Source organism: Ostrinia nubilalis, chromosome Z (genome assembly GCF_963855985.1).
Source record: "Ostrinia nubilalis chromosome Z, ilOstNubi1.1, whole genome shotgun sequence".
NCBI lineage: Eukaryota > Metazoa > Arthropoda > Insecta > Lepidoptera > Crambidae > Ostrinia > Ostrinia nubilalis.
In genome coordinates, this window is record NC_087119.1 from 27,289,181 (window position 1) to 27,310,562 (window position 21,382).

Sequence of the window (21,382 nt, forward strand, 5' to 3'; positions counted from 1 at the left end):
TTTCTTTGTTTCATCACTATACCTCTATGAGATCGGGTGAAAACTACTATTTATCAAATTCGAAAGTTGACAAGCGAATACACTTTAGATGGCTTCACACAATCGTAGCGGTTTCCGCAGTAATGACTCTCGCCCGCTTCTAGACCGCGCCGGCCCGGTCGTGGTGTTATGGCACACGGTCTGGACGACCGGCTGACGACCCTCCTCGACCGCGCGATCGTTCGATACCGCCGGGCGCACTCTAACATTACCTATACTTGCAACCGAGAACGATAGACGACTTAACTCAGTAGCACTATTTGAGCGAATTTCCGCATCTAACAACGCTGTACATTTAAGCTTTTTGTGTAAATAGTCCTAGTCGACCACGAGCAGGCACGCGGCAGGACACCAGGGGCCGAGCTGGAGCTACCTTTATGGACAGGACACACGTAACATGTGATTAACACGACACAAAACATTCTACGACTGTTTTGTTTTGCTTTACCGCTACGATGTTTACTAAATTTTGTAATTATTGATCGTTTAAATCATGACATAGAGACACATAGCAAAACGAGATGCGTCTTTCGACGAACTGTAAAATGTATTTTTCACCCAATACTCTATTTTTAAGCCTGCGCTAGTTAATGATTTATTTGGCCTTATTAACCTCAGAATTGTTGAGTCACGACGCTTTTTGTGTTGAGATCTGACCTGTGAAACTTATGCAAATGATCTCAGTCTTTGTTCTAGTAAGAACTTTCCGTTTCACTGAACGTATGTTGTCAAGTGATCGCCGGAACTGGGACTTGCGTGGGCTTCAGCGGTCTGCGATCGGTACCCGTGTTCGAGTTTGCTTTCTGTGTATATAAAACGATTAAACAACGACGACGTAAGAGTTCCCGCTTCAGCTTTGTCCTCGAGCATGAGTAATGTTTGTATTGTCCAGTTTAGATTGGAGTTCCGTCGAGTCCGTTGCTCTAACCCACCGCACGCAGGCCGCGCGTTGCCCGCTGTCACCTAACGCCCCACTAACCGTCACTGTCGTCCCCGCGCCCGGGTCGTCCGTCCGCCCGCCCGCCCTCGGCCCGCGCCGCTGTCAACTGTCAACTGTTCGGTGACAAAGAAACATAAAACTGACCACTACTCTCAAAGTACGCACGCACTACTTGCCTTGCCAGTTTCTATGTTTTGAAAACACTGCCGATGTTTATGACCTAATGTTTTCTGCAAGTACAAATCCGAATTGAATGAGATTTTATAGTTTAACGTTACAGTGATTTTTAACTTAGTTTGTTTTAAGTGCACGATATTGTTAAATTAAATTGTGTTGTATGTTTCACCTAATTGTATTAAGTTATTAGGCGTGGCAATATTTGATCACTAAATATTTTAGTGCCTATCCATATTTAATAATATATTTATGAAATAATTTTTTGTATGTTACCTTTATGTGAAAACTGTTTAATAAACGCTATTAAATTAATGACGATTTCGCATTATTCTACACACGTGATAAGAAAGAAGGGCTCCCGTGTAGGCAAAATATATCGATATCGAACAACACGCACGGACACGGCTCTGGCATCCATCAAGCCCGTCCCGCCGCCCGCCGCCTTGCGTGCGGACAATGCGCCCTAACCGTCCGGGACGACTGTCATCACCTTCTATTTGATGGATACCGAGATCTCGTTCGCTTTGATTCATTGGCTGACACACACACTCTTTCTTTACTTCTTTTTCTTTCATACCATTAAATGGATTTGAACAGTGATATAATATCACATTTTCTTTGCTACTGTTGTAACTAAACAGTTGATTAGCTTCTTTCTAATATCTTTAATTAAACCAATAAATGGATGTTAACTAATAATGAGAATGATTCAGTTATTTTCGGTCTTCGAACTGACTCGATTGGAATGGACCGCTGGGGAGATCCAGCATCAGCAATGGATATTCAAAGAGACTTTAGAATCGAGGCGGTTTGAGTCCGATGGTTTTGAGTTCCCATAGAAATATTAGATATTAAAATATTTTAGAACACACTATTATTAAAATTAAATAATGTATGCTATGAACCTTCCCCTACACACAAGAATGATTAGATGGTTTTGACACGAATGTTGTTGCCTCACGTCGCGGAAGGATTCCAAATGGCAAGTAACTACCTCGTTGCAGTAAAAGGTGGAACACTTGATAATAGTTTTTGCTCATTCATGTAAATGTTTGTTGATCATCAGTTATTTTAGATGAAATTTATTATCTCGTAGTAAATTAATTATGGCAAAAACTATTATCATTCATGGAAGTTCAAGCAAGAGATCAGAAGAAAATGGAATCTAAAGATAATACGATCAAAGTAGTAAGTATAAGAAATGGTAAGAAAAATTCACAGATGTTTCGTAAACTTGGTTCGGTTCCAAAATGAAAACTTCATTATTTTATTAAAACAATTAAATGGCCCGGCGAATTTCGTACCGCTCAAATAATGTAGTTTCGGAACTTATTATAGAAACAAACAATCACATTTCTCCTCTATGACGTTAGTGTAGATAGACACAAGTGTAGAGATGTAGATGACGAAACGTGTTAATTATTAAAGATCCTTCCAAAATGGAATACTTTAGTACCTATATTCAGTGATTTGAAGTATAGACCGTTATCATAAGTGCCACTTGTGGTCTAAACTGAATAAATATTTTTTGATTTGATTTGATTTGATTTGATTACAGCAATATTGTCATTTTGGTTGTAATACTAAAGATATTTTCAAAAAGGTTTTAAATAAATACATAAAATACTCGTATGTCAAAAGTCTCCAAGGGCATATTCTATTTGGCTTCACCCGCTCAGATTTCGATCTGTCAAAGAAAGATTTATTATCACGCGTCCGCGATGATAAGTAAATATGGAAATCGAAATGCACAAACACAACAATCAAATTAATATAGGTAAATAATGTCGGCATCGGACAACCAAGTCGAGATAGATTCAAGGATCAAGCGCTGGACTATTGTGGTGCACTGCATTTTGTTTGACACAAGCACATACATACATAAGCTTACTTCGAGGGGTCAACATAATAGTAATTTGTAATTATAACTTATAAAAAACCTTGACTATTTTTGAATGGTTATCTAAACTTTAGATATTATCACAAGTTACTTATGCTTTAGATTCTAAGGCATATCATTTCATACACGACACCCAATACAACTCCGTGACCTCACACAAACCTAAATCTATTCCATTCCTCGGCGTTCGTCAGCCGAGCGTTCGGAGGTCGAGCCGGAGGAAAACAGAACCTTAAATCATCACCTCACAATTTCAAAATACCGACGAGAATTCATTAGTTTCCTACCAAAAAAACATGGAACGAGATCTTTGAAATTCTTTTAGCGAGCCCCTACTAAAACGGGGAAAGTTTTAATTTTGGTTTTGTAACTCACTATAAAACAAACATGAATTAAGGGTGGTCAGGGTGGTGACGTTCAAAGCTTAAATTTAGATTCCTTAAATCAAGGTGTACTCGTATGTTCTACCATCTACGACTTTGCTTAGGAGATAATACAATCAATTTTGTGATTTTAACTTTCACCTATTGTTGGTTTTTAATTCTTTTCTCATTGTGGCGAGCACTTAGACCCTGTGTGATACATGCATAAAAGAATAAATAGAATAAAAGCTGAAAAAAATAATGAAACATAATTAAAACAAACTGGGTTTAGCATAAAGCGTTTCTTTCGAAACTCCCTTCCTATGGGCTACCCGAGAGATTATGCGGATGGGTGGCTAGTTTGTTAACAGACAGAAGCATAAAGGTCGTAGTCGACGGTAAATGCTCAGACTCTGTCTGTGAATGCTGGTGTCCCCCAGGGCTGTGTGCTATCGCCTACGCTCTTCCTTCTGCATATAAATGACTAGCTTTTGCCCGCGGCTTCACCCGCGTGAAATTCAGTTTGTCACAGATTGTCATAAATTGTAGTCTATACAGGGTGGAAACGATAAGTGATCTCACTCGATTATTTCTAAACTATACAATATATCGAGAAACTGGTTACTGGTCCTGAAAGTGCTTCACGAGCTCTTTCAAATGGTACCAATAACAGGTTACAGATTAAACTGACACTATCTGAAAATTCAATGTTTCCAGCTTCCATACTAAATGTATGCCAAACACAGAATGTTAGAAGTGTATTTAAAAAAAAATTAAATAATAAACTTAAAATAAACTCGTAAATTGCATTCTTATTTAAAATTATATAGGAAAACATTAGTTTTAGACTTTCCTTGCTATAAAATTTGCTATAATATTATCAAGAGATGAGTGCCATCTGTGATAGTACTAAATAGTAATAAAGTATGGAAGATGGAAACATTGAATTTTTAAATAGATCCAGTTTATTCTGTAACTTAATATTGATACCATTGGTTAGAGCTCGTGAAGCACTTTTAGGTTCAGTAACCAGTTTTACGATATCTTTTGTAGTTTTTAATATTATGAGGCCGTACCAAAGGTATGGAAGCCGGAATCATTGAATTTTCGGATAGATCCAGTTTACTCTTTAACCTATTATTGGTACCGTTTGATAGAGCTCATGAAGCACTTTCACACTTTCAGGATCAGTAACTAGTTTTTTTTATATCATGTATAGTTTAGAAATAATCGAATGAGATCACTTATCGTTTCCACCCAGTATGTTCTAGGTTATAAACAATTGTACTGTAAAGTTTCATCAAAATCCGTTCGGTAGTTTTGCGTGAAAGAGTAACAAACATCCAGACATCTACACAAACTTTCGCAATTATAATATTAGTTCAATGATATGTTGCGAATGAGCGGCATTCATTGTTATGCGGACGACAGCACGGTTGATGCCTCCTATACCGGTCGCGCAAACATCTCTCGGGAGAACGTACGTCATTGAGAACCGTAACAAACTTGTATTCGAAATTGAAACCTCCTTAAAAGAGGTCTCAAAATAAGGTCGACGCAATTTGGTTCAGTTTAACCCTACAAAGACACAAGTTTGCGCGTACACCGCCAAAAAGATGTCGTTTGTCAAATCTCGCTGTTTCGAGAGCACTCCCCTAACTGCCTCAACCAATATCGGAATCCTTAGTGTCGACATATTGAGTGTAGTCCAGTTCCGTGGTCACTTAAAGATAAGGCTAAATTAGCCTCGAAGAAGCTTGGTGTGCTTAATAGATCGAGCGAGACGGTATTTCACTCCGGTCCATCGCCTGCAACTATATTAGGCCTGCGACTCATGGAATGTTAAATGAATGGAATGTTATGGAATACTGTTCTCATCTTTGGGCACGTGCGCCCCAGTACCAGCTTCTCCCTCTGGACCTCATTGACCTGAACTTAGAGCAGCTCGTATCGTTGATTGCCAGAACATTTCGGATCGGCTTGACCTCTTGGCGCTGCTTAGAGATGTATCTTCACTGTGCGTCTTCTATCGTATGAATTGTCCGGACTTATCTCTGCCACCACTTTTCGCCATCGATCTACCCGACAACACTTCCATCCCACCCCCATCACTTAAGATGGTTGGCAGTCCACAACAGTACGTTTATCTAGAAACTTCCTGCCCCGTACAACCAAACTGTGGTATGAACTGTCGTCTGCGGTATTTCCGGACCGATACGACTAACAAACTGTCAAGAAGAGAGCGTATTACACCTTAAAGGCCAGCAACGCACCTGTAACACCCCTGGGACTGTAACGGTAATCACTTACCATCAGGTGATCCGTCTGCTCGTTTTCCCTCTGTCCCATAAAAAATCCCATATTATCAAGGATTATATTTTTATTGGCCCATTGTCGGCCCAGTCCGTAGTGGTAATATTTACTCGTACGTGTAACTCCAATAAAATACAATGATTTATGTGAAGTTAACACAGGCAAAACTATAGTTCCTTCGCGTTAAGAATGCAGTGAATCATCAGTGCAACTGCAGGGTAAAAGTGTATTCACAGAGGTGTAAAGATTCAAACAAATTACATTTTAAAAGATTAAGTTTCATGAATTTATAAAAATACACTTAAAAGCTTAAAATCAAAAGTTTGTCCTAAATATCTGAGTTTCTGATGCGCGAACGAACTATAGTACCAGTGCAGCAGTGGAAGGCAGATGTGGTAAATAAATTATAAGGTTACTTTATTATTAGTAGTCCACGTAATCGTATTAGCTGGTTAGCTGTTGTGAGGTAAACTAGCATAAAGTAAGCGTTTTTGAGTAACAATTCCGTACTTACGCGTGGTCGTGGTCCAGTAAATGGAAACCTGCAAACAAATAAATAAATGCGTTAATATTTTAGTTGTGATTGAAATTAATTCAATTTAAAACATATTTCAAAAGTATGCTGTTAAACCAACGACACATTCACTGACTAATATATTTAAGACTTGATGGAAATTTTCTTTAGAGGCTGCGCATATGTGGACACTTTTGTGTTTTGTGTTACCTACAAGCAACTCTTAAAAACACTTCAAATTCCATCGATAAGATGGGACTGGCAATCAAGAACCACCACTAATAGATTGAGATAGTTATAAAGTTTTATAACGTTAGCAGATGTTTTCAAAGCAAATTAAACAACAAATGACTATGATTAAATAAATAAATCTTTGGACAATTTCACACAGCGCCAGCTAGCCCCAAAGTAAGCAACTTAATGCTTGTGTTATGAGTGTTAGCTTAACGGATATTCTACTTTATAATTTTTATTACAAACGATTCACCCTGTATTACAAACGAACAGTGCAGTGTTAAATAAAAGCTCGTAAAAAAGATGAAGAAAATTCGTAAAAGTGAACTTCAATCCTCATTTTTAGGGTTCCGTACCCGAAGGGTAAAAATAGGACCATTATTACAAAGACTTCACTGTCAGACTGTCTGTCTGTCCTGTCAACAGGCTGTATCTCATGAACCGTGATATCTAGACAGTTGAAATTTTCACAACAAATAGTAAAAATAGAATATTCCATCAAAAACATAAATGTGAAATGAGAGCCAAGTTCAATATTATGATATATGCCCGAGTTGTTGACTTCAACGACAAAAGAAGTGACATCTAAATTACAGCTCGTTCCCACTAGTCGGTTGTCGGAGCCGTATATTAATCGGAGGTTCCATTGGCAGAGCATTATAATAAGGCTATTCACACTTATCGGAAACCGATTTTGTGTCGGCGCCGACATGAAATGTCGGGTGTTTTGCCAGCCCTCTACGCCCGGAAAAAAATCGTGTCGGGTCTCGCTCGTCTATGAATAAGAATGGCGCTGTTCACATTTGTCGGATGTCGGGGCCGATAGCACTCTCTCCGCCGCCCCAAATCTTGTGTTTTGGTAGTTTATACTCACCTCAGTGATATTTAAGCCAATAGATGGTTGAATGTAGTTATCGACATTCTAAAATAATTGAAAAACTTAATTTCGTCACTTCGCAATTCTGTTATTAAGTTCTGAAATGTTCCTAAGCTAAATCTTTCCCTCAGGGTTGGTTGTAGGTACCCAATATTTTCTTTCCTTGGCTTTATTTCGTCTTCTTCTCAAGTAATAATACATCACAACTAGAGCTTTGTCAACGTCCATCGTGTACAGTCGCCTCCCGTAGAGTGAAAATGGCACCAACCAGCTTAGGTCGGGCCGATAACCGATTTAAGTGTGAACAGAGGCGCCGACAACTGATTAAAATCCGGCCCCGACACCCGATAAGTGGGAACGAGCTCTTAGTTGGTAAAATCTGTTTTTATATATTATCATGTTGATAGATGGCGTTTCACGTCTTTCCCCGCATGAATATTTACGAACGTCAAAAACAGTAGTTTGTCCAGCGCTGTAGATTTTAACCAATGACGATAGATGGCGCTTTTTAGACACGTCTTATTTATTTATTGAAATTTATTTGTCACATATCGTCATACGTTATGGCCTATATGTTAATCTGGGTTATAAACAATAATACTGTAAAGTTTCAACAAAATCCGTTCAGTAGTTTTTGCGTGAAAGAGTAACAAACATCCAGACATCCACACAAACTTTCGTCTCCAACTAGATGGACCGACGATCTGGTGGAGGTCGCGGGAGGTGCCTGAATGCGGGTGGCGCAGGACCGGTCTTTGTTGGAAACCTTTGGGGATGCCTTTGTCTTGCAGTGGACGACTTTCGGCTGAAACGAACGAAGGAAATAACCATGTAAAGAACAATGGGACAAATCGTCCCAAGAACTGTAGCACTTTAATACCTACCTTATATGATAGGATAGACCATGCTAATACTATAATTTTATTATATGACAGCTCAAGTGTGACATGTCTCAGAAAAAAGTTATATCAAAAATAAAAATTAAAAATCAACCCTGAAAAAATACATACTAAATCTCTTTTGTCCAACTTTAAAGGGTATGGCGACAGCTTGACCCCGGGACAATTCGACCCCTGTGACAACTCAACCCCTGCGACAACTTGATTTTTTTCAACACTCAACACTTTTGACTTACTTCAAATGGTTTCACGACTGCTTAACGCTATGACAACTCGAATCCTGCGTCAACTCGATTCAATTACTTTTGATCTACTTCACACGGTATCACGACTGCTCGAGCGTTAAGAAAACTCGACCCGGACAACTCGTCTCCTGCGACATGTCAATCTCTATTACAACTCGACCCCTGTGACAAGTCGACAACTACGACACGTCAACCCCTGCGACAACTCTGAGCATTTATTGTAGATTCAGTTCAGGCATTGATTGATGGAGCTAAATGGTTTGTAATAAGTATCACAGTTAAATATTTTGGAGTCAAATTGTTACAGTAGTAGACTTGTTTTGGGGTCAAGTTGTCCGGGTCAAGTTTTCGTAGTGGCGAGCAACGTTTGAAGTAGGTTTAAATTAATTTAATCGAGTTGTCGCAGGGGTCAAGTTGTCACAGGGGTCCAGTTGTCATGGGGGTCGAACTGTTGTAGAGTCCAGCAGTCGTGAAACCATTTGAAGTAAGTCAAGTGTTGAGCGTTGAAAAAAATCGAGTTGTCGCAGGAGTCGATTTGTCCCGGGGTCGAGCTGTCGTGAAACCATTTTAAATTGGTCAAAATTGATTTAATGTGTATTTTTTGAGGGTTGATAATTTTTTGACATCTGGGGGCACGGCAGTGCCCCCGCCAAGTCGAGCGCGAAGCAAACACTGCCGTACCATCCTTTACTGGAACCATTTCGCCGCATTTTCAGGCCCCTATTTGAGAACCTCTGGATAAGACCAGAACGCAGAAATTTTCATCATCTAGTAAGCTATAATCACATACTTAAAATCCAAAATTTCAAGTCTGTAGGTCATTTAGTTCCGAAGTTAAGCGAAAGCGAAGTTTTGCATTTACGACACTCACTCACTCACTGATGATCATCAAAATAGAACTAGTACTTCCCATAAACTCAGAGAGCTGAAATTTGGTACAGAGTTAGGGTTTAATGGCCACATAAAGGGAAAACTATAAAAACTAGGAAAATCGAAGATCTGGAGTAACACCACATTCATAGTCAATACTACTCCGGCACCGTGGTGTTCGCCTGTATCGCTCACCGCTAGATGGCGCTAGCACTAGCAAGCGGTGTCCAGATTTTTTTCCTTTCTAGAGCCCCCCGTAGATTAAGTTGAATGTTGTGTAATTTGCATTTCGTTGATTTCGTTTATTATAATTGTACCTAAGCTTAGATTAATAAATAATCTAAGATTGTAAGGTTCGCTAAGGTTATGTTATTAAAACAATTCTGATTCGTTGTCCATTTTAAAGGTCGTTGAGTTTATTTGTGTTTAATATCGTAAAAAAAATAGATAAAACGACGACGCGACGTTAAATAATTTTGCCACTTTCTACAAAAATAAGTGAAATCCCACCAAAAACATTCTGTAAAAAATTAGCCAAGTCTCGATGGAGCTGCTTGTTTATCTCTAAAAAGTAATGAAATCTAGACAAAGTCGTGCCAAGTCTATGGTTCCTTACTGCGATTTCTTTATTATTATAGTTAATGTTGTGTGACTTGGCCGTTGAACAATCTTTATTAAGATAATCATACATAAGTATTATTGAAATACGCAGCTTTATTAAACCTACAATTGACTGGTTATTGTTGAATCAACGTTTTCCAAGTGTCAATTTTCCATCGTCAATGGGTAGCGGTTCTGGCGAGAGATTGGTGCAATGGTGTCATGGAGCACCTGGTTTTGTCACCCTTCAACGGCCAAGTCACACAACATTAACTATAATAATAAAGAAATCGCAGTAAGGAACCATAGACTTGGCACGACTTTGTCTAGATTTCATTACTTTTTAGAGATAAACAAGCAGCTCCATCGAGACTTGGCTAATTTTTTACAGAATGTTTTTGGTGGGATAACTTTTTTCTGAGACATATCAGGTATGAGCGTCATATAATAAAATTATAGTATTAGCATGTACTATCATTAAGGAAGGTATTAAAGTTCTACAGTTCTGGGGACGGACTTCATACAAAATGTTCCATTGTTCTTTATAAATTACTAGCTTTCCGCCTACCTACCAACCTATGAATAATGTGGCTTTCTATTGGTGAAAGAGTTTTTAAAATCGTTTCAGTAGATCCCGAGATTACCCCTTACAATTTAACAAATATACAAACACACAAACTTTACCTCTTTATAATATTAGTATAGATAAATTTTACTTAATTAACTAGCGGCCGCCCGCGACTTCGTACGCGTGGATCCCGTTTTAACCCTTAGGCCTTAGGTTTTATTGCCTACGTCATAACATGTATTTGCATGCCAAATTTCAGCCCGATCCGTCCAGTTATTTGGGCTGTGCGTTGATAGATTACTATGTCAGTCAGTCAGTCAGTCAGTCAGCCAGTCACCTTTGAGTTATATGTCACCTTATAATTGTGAATACCGTCAGATTATAATCTGACGTAGTTAAATTACAATCTAACCTAACCTAACCCACTGTTAGTTTACAATCTAACGCGTTATATTATAAACTGACAGAGTTCACAATTTCACGTTGACATATATAATCCTACTTCCTACCTCAGGATGTCTGGATGTTTGTTACTCTTTCACGCGAAAACTACTGAACGGATTTTGATGAAACTTTACAGTATTATTGTTTACAGCCCAGAATAACATATAGGCTACAATTTATGACGATCTGTGACAAACTAAATTTCACGCGGGTGAAGCTGCGGGCAAAAGCTAGTATTACATAAACCATTTGGTGCCACTTTTGACCCTTCTCTTCTTCAAAACCTCTTTAACGTAAACACATAAAACAACGTGTGTTTAATGGACAAGTTTTCAATTTTTTTCTTTTAATAAATCTTGAAAATCAGTAAAACTTATAAAAATTGTGAAAGACTCATGAAAATATCTCTACAAATACAAAAGTTACAGGGCCCTAAAGTTGCGCATAACAAATATCGCGCCATTTTGATCGGTGTAGTCACGACATTCATTCGGAGTACAAACAGTAAATCACCCCTGGTCCAGTGCTGTTGACAGATCCAATTTTTTTAACAATCTAGTAGTTTTTAATTTTTCAGCCAGGGCACAGAATAATAATAAGTACTACGTACAGAACTTTTACTTCGCCAAGGTATTTAAAAAAATGTATGGTCAATGTCATTAACAAAATGGTGTAATTTAGCCTGTCTCAAGAGTCAAGCACCATTTTCAACCGACTTCAAAAAAAGGAGGAGGTTCTCAATTCGACCCGTATGTTTTTTTTTTTCTATGTTTGTTACGCGATAACTCCGCCAATTATGAACCGATTTGAACAAATCTTTTTTCAGCGTATAGGTAATACCTCAAGGGTGGTCCCATTTAAATTTAATAATAAAAAAACAACCCCCAAGGGTGGAAAATTGGGGATGAACTTTTTTATACGCAATATCTCCGCCGATTATAAACCAATTAGAACGATTACTTTTTTTGTTGAATAGGTATTATCAAAAGGGTGGTTTCATGCGAATTTGAAGAAAATATTTCACCCCCAAGGGTGGAAAATTGGGGATGAACTTTTTTATACGCAATATCTCCGCCGATTATGAACCAATTTGAACGATTATTTTTTTGTTGAATAGGTATTATCAAAAGGGTGGTTTCATGCGAATTTGAAGAAAATATTTCACCCCCAAGGGTGGAAAATTGGGGATGAACTTTTTTATAATATACATTAAGAATATGGTCTCAATGTACTGCCTACCTTCAGTGGTAACATCAAGGTAATAATTAGTTAACTAAAAAGCAAGAAATAAGTAAAATTTTATAAAAAAAAATAAAACCGACTCCAAAAAACCTACACTAAAAAGTAGAAAAATAATTACTAATTACCTACTTATTTATTAGGACGAATGATTAATATTTATGTAGGTATACCATGATTGATACTTTTGGAGTCGGTGCAGGCAAACTTTACATGTTTCATAATCTTGGCACCGACTCCAGAAGTATCAATCATGGTATACCTACATAAATATTAATAATTCGTCCTAATAAATAAGTAGGTAATTAGTAATTATTTTTCTACTTTTTAGTGTAGGTTTTTTGTTGACAAACGTCAGTGATCGGCACTGCGCCGAAGCTATAGGGCTGACTTCGGTAAAATGATGTGAAGTGAGGTGCCAAACTGCGGAAAATGTAGTATGAATGTAATAAATGTTAGTACACCATTTTCTTTATTTTCTTCCATCATACACAAGATTACGCGTGCGTGAGTCAATGTTCGCTCGTATGTGAGGCCTTGTCGAATAGTATCCTGTAGGTCGGCCATCGTGTGTGTTTTGTTTTCGATGTAAACTCGCGGAGATGAACAGGCCTGGCCAGGGTCACTCAAGATTCTTCCTTAGTAAGACATCCATATTTAAAAAGAATAATTAACTTTTAAAAAAAATAAAACCGACTTCAAATGCGTGAACACAAAAAAAAACTAAAAATTAAAAATATTGCGTATAAAAAAGTTCATCCCCAATTTTCCACCCTTGGGGGTGAAATATTTTCTTCAAATTCGCATGAAACCACCCTTTTGATAATACCTATTCAACAAAAAAATAATCGTTCAAATTGATTTATAATCGGCGGACATATTGCGTATAAAAAAGTTCATCCCCAATTTTCCACCCTTGGGGGTTGTTTTTTCTATTATTAAATTTAAATGGGACCACCCTTGAGGTATTACCTATACGCCGAAAAAAGATTTGTTCAAATCGGTTCATAATTGGCGGAGTTATCGCGTAACAAACATAGAAAAAAAAAACATACGGGTCGAATTGAGAACCTCCTCCTTTTTTGAAGTCGGTTGAAAAGAAGACTTTAACATTATAGTGTCATTCTCGACAATGCGTTAGGGGTGGTAAGCATTGTGTTTGAAACTTCAACAGGTGGCCTGACGTTACGGCACCGCCTATGTTTAAGTTCCACGCGAAAATATGGAGGTAATTTAAATAGTTAATTTCTCAGTCATTTCTTGATGGATTTCAAAAATAGCGTCACAAGCTTTGGGCTAGTTCAGTGATTCGTCCCACAACACGTTCGTCCCACTGGGACGAAACACTGAATTCAAAAAAATATACATTTTTCGTTCTGGATTCGTCCCATTTAATTTATTCTTTAACGTAATGAGATTTAGTACCGTCAGAAAGTCAATGAAATAAAAGAAAACATGAATTTGTTAACAATATCTGTATTTAAATAAAATCAACACGTGAATCTACTCATAGATTAGCAAAAAATTTTATTAAATAAAATTTAAAATCATTGATTGCATTATTTAATACAGTGATTCTTTAAGCTATGATTTCTTATTAATACAAGTAGTTTAAATTTTCTATGTTGATTTCTTTTTAAATACAGACATTGTTAACATTCATGTCTTCTTTTATTTCATTGACTTTCTGACGGTACTAAATCTCATTATGTTAAAGAATAATTTATATGGGACGAATCCAGCACGAAAAATATATATCTTTTTTAATTCAGTGTTTCGTCACAGTGGGACGAAACTGTTGTGGGACGAATCACTGAACTAGCCCAGCTTTTTAGTTTTGGTCTATATTTTAATCCCATTTAGTGAAATCTAATGTTTTCAACATCACGAAACTTCTCCATTATAACCATTAAGGACACCTAGAAGCCCAAACATCATGAAGCTTGCTCAAACGGTTATAAAGATAATGAAGGTCAAAGAGTCGTTAATTTTGGTATTAACTGACTGACTTTAGTTCCTAATTCTAACCTACTTCCCGATGACCTAGAAGGATAACATTTGGGATCCAGCTTGGTAATTGTGTGTAAGCGTAGCGTATCTAAAAATAAAAAAATAAAAAATTGGGCCGTCCCCATACAATGTTTTTTAAATTGTAGCTTTGGAACCGTCACAAGCAGATATTTGAAACTATCCTAATATAATATGAATTATAAAATTTTGCTATATAACAGAAATATAAAAATAAAGTTAAGTCAAAAAATAACTGGTGTCCCCATACAAAAAACTTGTAATACGCGCTAAACATCACATTTTTAAATAACAGCAATTGTTATAGGTACTTATCCAATTAGCAAAGAAATATAGTTTAATACTTGTTTATAATGTTATTTTGTTCATATAAATACATATTATTATTTGGATTTTCCACAGAACTTAACACTCATTTAGATCTTCATTCTTTTTGCGGCTAAGCCCACAGCCAAGCATATTTTTTTTATTGAACTTTGCTCTCCTTTTTTACATGAAGTTTTTGGTGGTATAAAGTAATATATTACTATAATAGGTAGGTAGGTAGGTGAAATGAGTTGCAGAAAGCACATGCCTTCTGCAACAAATTTTTGTTTTAGCCTATAATACAACATAATAAAGAATTATACTACATTTGGAAGTATTGGAAGCGAACCTAGTTCACATTTATTATTTTATAACGGCTATATTTAAACTCCGATGAATTTATAAAATATAAAAATTCACGGCTTTTAGCTTGTACTGATTTTAAAGTTAAAAGCCTGCCGTGAATTTTCATATTTTATACATATTATTGCACAAACGATATACTTAAAAAAATATAATTTAACCCTTCTATACATAATTATGTTTTGTTTAATTTCAGAATCTCAAAAAAGAATGACGCACAAAACTTACTCTGAAAAATCCGATATAAGATCTTCAACATCCGAGAAAGGAGACATAACAACTAGTAGAGCACTATACCAATCTACTGAAGAAACAAACATCCTTAAGTTACAAAATTTACAAGAAATAGAATCGAAAAGGGTGTCAAGTAATGTCCCTTGGCGTAAAAAAGATCAAGTCGAAGTAGTTCAATCGAGTAATGATGAAAAATTAGAAGTAAAGCACTGGAGAAAACAGCGCCAAGAAGATACTAAATCGATTCAACAAATATCAACATCTGAAGATACAAATATTTTATTATTAGACAGACAAGAAACAACTGACACCGAAGTCAAATCAATAAGAAAAGAAGATCTGCAGCCAAAACACTGGAGACAGCCTCGTGCGGAAAAGAAGCCAGAGCTGGTTGAAAAAACAGTGCATACCGAGGATTCACAAATCCTTCAAAAACAAGAAGAAGAGGTTATAGATCAAACGGTTAAAAAAGAAACTCTCGAAACAAAAGTTTGGCGAAAGCCTCGAAAAGATGACAAACCAAATTTTTTGGATAAAACTTCACATGTGGAAGATTCTACAGACGTACATATAAAAGACACTATGCAAGAAACACAAGAGAAGTTAGAGGCCAAAAGCTGGCGGAAGCCACGCCCAGAAACTTCAGAAAAAGTCTCTATAACATCTGAAATGAAGGAGGAAACTAAACACTGGAGAAAGCCTAGAGTGCAAGATTCAAATGAAAACGTAATTCAAGATATTAAATCAGAAATAATTGAACAAGTTGAGGAAGAAGCTACTACTAAACAACATTGGCGAAAACCTCGAACGGAGGATAAACGCCCTGTGCAAGAGCGAAGAGAAAGTATTCCATGGACAGAAGAAAGTATTCGTCTGAGGCCTACGAAGGTGGAAAAGAAGGAAATTGTAAAAGAAAAATTTGAAGACGTGAATTTGAAACCGGTTCGCAAAGATTCTGTCCAGAAAAGTACACTTGTAGTTGACGAGTCATTAACGTATGAAGAAGACACCATTGTACTAAAAATATCGGAAGATGAAAACGTCACAGAAGCGCACGTACCGATAGAGCCCAGTGATGATAAAACGCCATCTTGGCGAAAATCAATCAAGAAAAAGCAGGTAGTAAAGGATGATGTGAATAGAGATATAGAAGAACAGACACAGAGGGAACCTGTAGACGGACCAATAATCCAACAAGACGTAAAATCCAAACAGCTCGAAGAGCTTCCTCAAGAAGCACCCAAATGGTTAACAAAGGGCAGACAGCCGAAACAAGATGAACTCAAAGAGGAAGTGGTACTCAAGCCGGTGCCAAGACAAAGAGAGCTAGATGAGAAGAAGCCTGAGGAGGTCCAGCTGAAACCAGTTAAGAAACAGAAACCTGTCGAGGAGACCACTCCTGAGGAAGTCAAATGGCCTACAGGCAAGAGGCGTCCCAAGGAAGAAGAACCGAAGGAAGAGGTGGTCCTCAAGCCAGTGCCAAAACAGAAAGAGCCTGAGGAACAGAAGCCTGAGGAGGTCCAGCTGAAACCAGTTAAGAAACAGAAACCTGTCGAGGAGACCACTCCTGAGGAAGTTAAATGGCCTACAGGCAAGAGGCGTCCCAAGGAAGAAGAACCAAAGGAAGAGGTGGTCCTCAAGCCAGTGCCAAAACAGAAAGAGCCTGAGGAGCAGAAGCCTGAAGAGGTCCAGCTGAAACCAGTTAAGAAACAGAAACCTGTCGAGGAGACCACTCCTGAGGAAGTTAAATGGCCTACAGGCAAGAGGCGTCCCAAGGAAGAAGAACCAAAGGAAGAGGTGGTCCTCAAGCCAGTGCCAAAACAGAAAGAGCCTGAGGAGCAGAAGCCTGAGGAGGTCCAGCTGAAACCAGTTAAGAAACAGAAACCTGTCGAGGAGACCACTCCTGAGGAAGTCAAATGGCCTACAGGCAAGAGGCGTCCCAAGGAAGAAGAACCAAAGGAAGAGGTGGTCCTTAAGCCAGTGCCAAAACAGAAAGAGCCTGAGGAGCAGAAGCCTGAGGAGGTCCAGCTGAAACCAGTTAAGAAACAGAAACCTGTCGAGGAGACCACTCCTGAGGAAGTCAAATGGCCTACAGGCAAGAGGCGTCCCAAGGAAGAAGAACCAAAGGAAGAGGTGGTCCTCAAGCCAGTGCCAAAACAGAAAGAGCCTGAGGAGCAGAAGCCTGAGGAGGTCCAGCTGAAACCAGTTAAGAAACAGAAACCTGTCGAGGAGACCACTCCTGAGGAAGTCAAATGGCCTACAGGCAAGAGGCGTCCCAAGGAAGAAGAACCAAAGGAAGAGGTGGTCCTCAAGCCAGTGCCAAAACAGAAAGAGCCTGAGGAACAGAAGCCTGAGGAGGTCCAGCTGAAACCAGTTAAGAAACAGAAACCTGTCGAGGAGACCACTCCTGAGGAAGTTAAATGGCCTACAGGCAAGAGGCGTCCCAAGGAAGAAGAACCAAAGGAAGAGGTGGTCCTCAAGCCAGTGCCAAAACAGAAAGAGCCTGAGGAGCAGAAGCCTGAGGAGGTCCAGCTGAAACCAGTTAAGAAACAGAAACCTGTCGAGGAGACCACTCCTGAGGAAGTCAAATGGCCTACAGGCAAGAGGCGTCCCAAGGAAGAAGAACCAAAGGAAGAGGTGGTCCTCAAGCCAGTGCCAAAACAGAAAGAGCCTGAGGAGCAGAAGCCTGAGGAGGTCCAGCTGAAACCAGTTAAGAAACAGAAACCTGTCGAGGAGACCACTCCTGAGGAAGTCAAATGGCCTACAGGCAAGAGGCGTCCCAAGGAAGAAGAACCAAAGGAAGAGGTGGTCCTCAAGCCAGTGCCAAAACAGAAAGAGCCTGAGGAGCAGAAGCCTGAGGAGGTCCAGCTGAAACCAGTTAAGAAACAGAAACCTGTCGAGGAGACCACTCCTGAGGAAGTCAAATGGCCTACAGGCAAGAGGCGTCCCAAGGAAGAAGAACCAAAGGAAGAGGTGGTCCTCAAGCCAGTGCCAAAACAGAAAGAGCCTGAGGAGCAGAAGCCTGAGGAGGTCCAGCTGAAACCAGTTAAGAAACAGAAACCTGTCGAGGAGACCACTCCTGAGGAAGTTAAATGGCCTACAGGCAAGAGGCGTCCCAAGGAAGAAGAACCAAAGGAAGAGGTGGTCCTCAAGCCAGTGCCAAAACAGAAAGAGCCTGAGGAACAGAAGCCTGAGGAGGTCCAGCTGAAACCAGTTAAGAAACAGAAACCTGTCGAGGAGACCACTCCTGAGGAAGTCAAATGGCCTACAGGCAAGAGGCGTCCCAAAGAAGAAGAACCAAAGGAAGAGGTGGTCCTCAAGCCAGTGCCAAAACAGAAAGAGCCTGAGGAGCAGAAGCCTGAGGAGGTCCAGCTGAAACCAGTTAAGAAACAGAAACCTGTCGAGGAGACCACTCCTGAGGAAGTCAAATGGCCTACAGGCAAGAGGCGTCCCAAGGAAGAAGAACCAAAGGAAGAGGTGGTCCTCAAGCCAGTGCCAAAACAGAAAGAGCCTGAGGAACAGAAGCCTGAGGAGGTCCAGCTGAAACCAGTTAAGAAACAGAAACCTGTCGAGGAGACCACTCCTGAGGAAGTCAAATGGCCTACAGGCAAGAGGCGTCCCAAGGAAGAAGAACCAAAGGAAGAGGTGGTCCTCAAGCCAGTGCCAAAACAGAAAGAGCCTGAGGAGCAGAAGCCTGAGGAGGTCCAGCTGAAACCAGTTAAGAAACAGAAACCTGTCGAGGAGACCACTCCTGAGGAAGTTAAATGGCCTACAGGCAAGAGGCGTCCCAAGGAAGAAGAACCAAAGGAAGAGGTGGTCCTCAAGCCAGTGCCAAAACAGAAAGAGCCTGAGGAACAGAAGCCTGAGGAGGTCCAGCTGAAACCAGTTAAGAAACAGAAACCTGTCGAGGAGACCACTCCTGAGGAAGTCAAATGGCCTACAGGCAAGAGGCGTCCCAAAGAAGAAGAACCAAAGGAAGAGGTGGTCCTCAAGCCAGTGCCAAAACAGAAAGAGCCTGAGGAGCAGAAGCCTGAGGAGGTCCAGCTGAAACCAGTTAAGAAACAGAAACCTGTCGAGGAGACCACTCCTGAGGAAGTCAAATGGCCTACAGGCAAGAGGCGTCCCAAGGAAGAAGAACCAAAGGAAGAGGTGGTCCTCAAGCCAGTGCCAAAACAGAAAGAGCCTGAGGAACAGAAGCCTGAGGAGGTCCAGCTGAAACCAGTTAAGAAACAGAAACCTGTCGAGGAGACCACTCCTGAGGAAGTTAAATGGCCTACAGGCAAGAGGCGTCCCAAGGAAGAAGAACCAAAGGAAGAGTTGGTCCTCAAGCCAGTGCCAAAACAGAAAGAGCCTGAGGAACAGAAGCCTGAGGAGGTCCAGCTGAAACCAGTTAAGAAACAGAAACCTGTCGAGGAGACCACTCCTGAGGAAGTCAAATGGCCTACAGGCAAGAGGCGTCCCAAGGAAGAAGAACCAAAGGAAGAGGTGGTCCTCAAGCCAGTGCCAAAACAGAAAGAGCCTGAGGAGCAGAAGCCTGAGGAGGTCCAGCTGAAACCAGTTAAGAAACAGAAACCTGTCGAGGAGACCACTCCTGAGGAAGTTAAATGGCCTACAGGCAAGAGGCGTCCCAAGGAAGAAGAACCAAAGGAAGAGGTGGTCCTCAAGCCAGTGCCAAAACAGAAAGAGCCTGAGGAACAGAAGCCTGAGGAGGTCCAGCTGAAACCAGTTAAGAAACAGAAACCTGTCGAGGAGACCACTCCTGAGGAAGTCAAATGGCCTACAGGCAAGAGGCGTCCCAAAGAAGAAGAACCAAAGGAAGAGGTGGTCCTCAAGCCAGTGCCAAAACAGAAAGAGCCTGAGGAGCAGAAGCCTGAGGAGGTCCAGCTGAAACCAGTTAAGAAACAGAAACCTGTCGAGGAGACCACTCCTGAGGAAGTCAAATGGCCTACAGGCAAGAGGCGTCCCAAGGAAGAAGAACCAAAGGAAGAGGTGGTCCTCAAGCCAGTGCCAAAACAGAAAGAGCCTGAGGAACAGAAGCCTGAGGAGGTCCAGCTGAAACCAGTTAAGAAACAGAAACCTGTCGAGGAGACCACTCCTGAGGAAGTTAAATGGCCTACAGGCAAGAGGCGTCCCAAGGAAGAAGAACCAAAGGAAGAGTTGGTCCTCAAGCCAGTGCCAAAACAGAAAGAGCCTGAGGAACAGAAGCCTGAGGAGGTCCAGCTGAAACCAGTTAAGAAACAGAAACCTGTCGAGGAGACCACTCCTGAGGAAGTTAAATGGCCTACAGGCAAGAGGCGTCCCAAGGAAGAAGAACCAAAGGAAGAGGTGGTCCTCAAGCCAGTGCCAAAACAGAAAGAGCCTGAGGAACAGAAGCCTGAGGAGGTCCAGCTAAAACCAGTTAAGAAAGTTACCACAGTAGAAAGTGAAGAACCCACTGTAGAGGAAAAAGAAGTAACAATTGTAAGCAAAACAAAAGTAGTGAAGAAAAAGGTACAAAAAGAGGAAGAACAAACAAATATAGAGGAGGTTATACCTGAGACAAAACCAATAGAAGAAAAGAAGTTGAAAAGAACGCGTAAAGACGACACCAAAGTGGAAGAAATCGTGATTGTAGAAGAAGTGAAAAATGAACCAGCTGTTGAACAAGAAGAAGAAGTAAGAGTGGTAACCAAGCAATCGAAAGTGGTGAAGAAGAAGACACGAAAAGAGAAAAAAGGTAAGATTCACACCATTCATAATCTCAGTTAATTTAAAAATAAATAGTATAATTATTGAAATAGTATAATTATTGGAACAACAATTGTTTGTAAGCAGATGCATGGCCAACAATTCCAAATTCTAATTTTTTTAAAGTGTTACTCCAAAACGTAGTTCTTGTAGCTTGGCCGTCTATCGTTTTTAGCCGTTGTTACAAATTATGTATTAAATATTTATTGGAAAAATGAACACACACACACACGAATAAAAAATATACTTCCGTTTTCATTCTCCATTAAAAACTAATAACAGATAAAAGTCTATTTAATTCAATTTACTTCCTCATAATTTTACCAACAACATCTTTTTGATATCAGTGTGTACTATTTCCATTTTCTTACACTTGGATGGCTACAGGTGAAAACACCTTGCTCTACTTATATTCTTTTGGGTGTCTTCGTAATAACGTCTGTACAAACAAATAACAAGTTTCACTCTCATAATAATCTGCTAAAAGTACCTCCTTAGTGTCT

General features: G+C 39.7%; 1 protein-coding gene across 12 annotated transcripts in view; it reads left to right on the forward strand.

Annotated features, from left to right (window-relative positions):
• LOC135086950 (titin) overlaps window positions 1-21,382 on the forward strand; it is a 117,165-nt gene that overhangs the window by 36,108 nt on the left and 59,675 nt on the right. For all 12 annotated transcript variants that reach the window (XM_063981784.1, XM_063981773.1, XM_063981777.1 and 9 more), the window contains exon 22: window positions 15,115-20,868. In XM_063981784.1, the coding sequence (XP_063837854.1) occupies window positions 15,115-20,868 (5,754 nt within the window). The remainder of the gene's footprint in view (window positions 1-15,114; window positions 20,869-21,382) is intronic.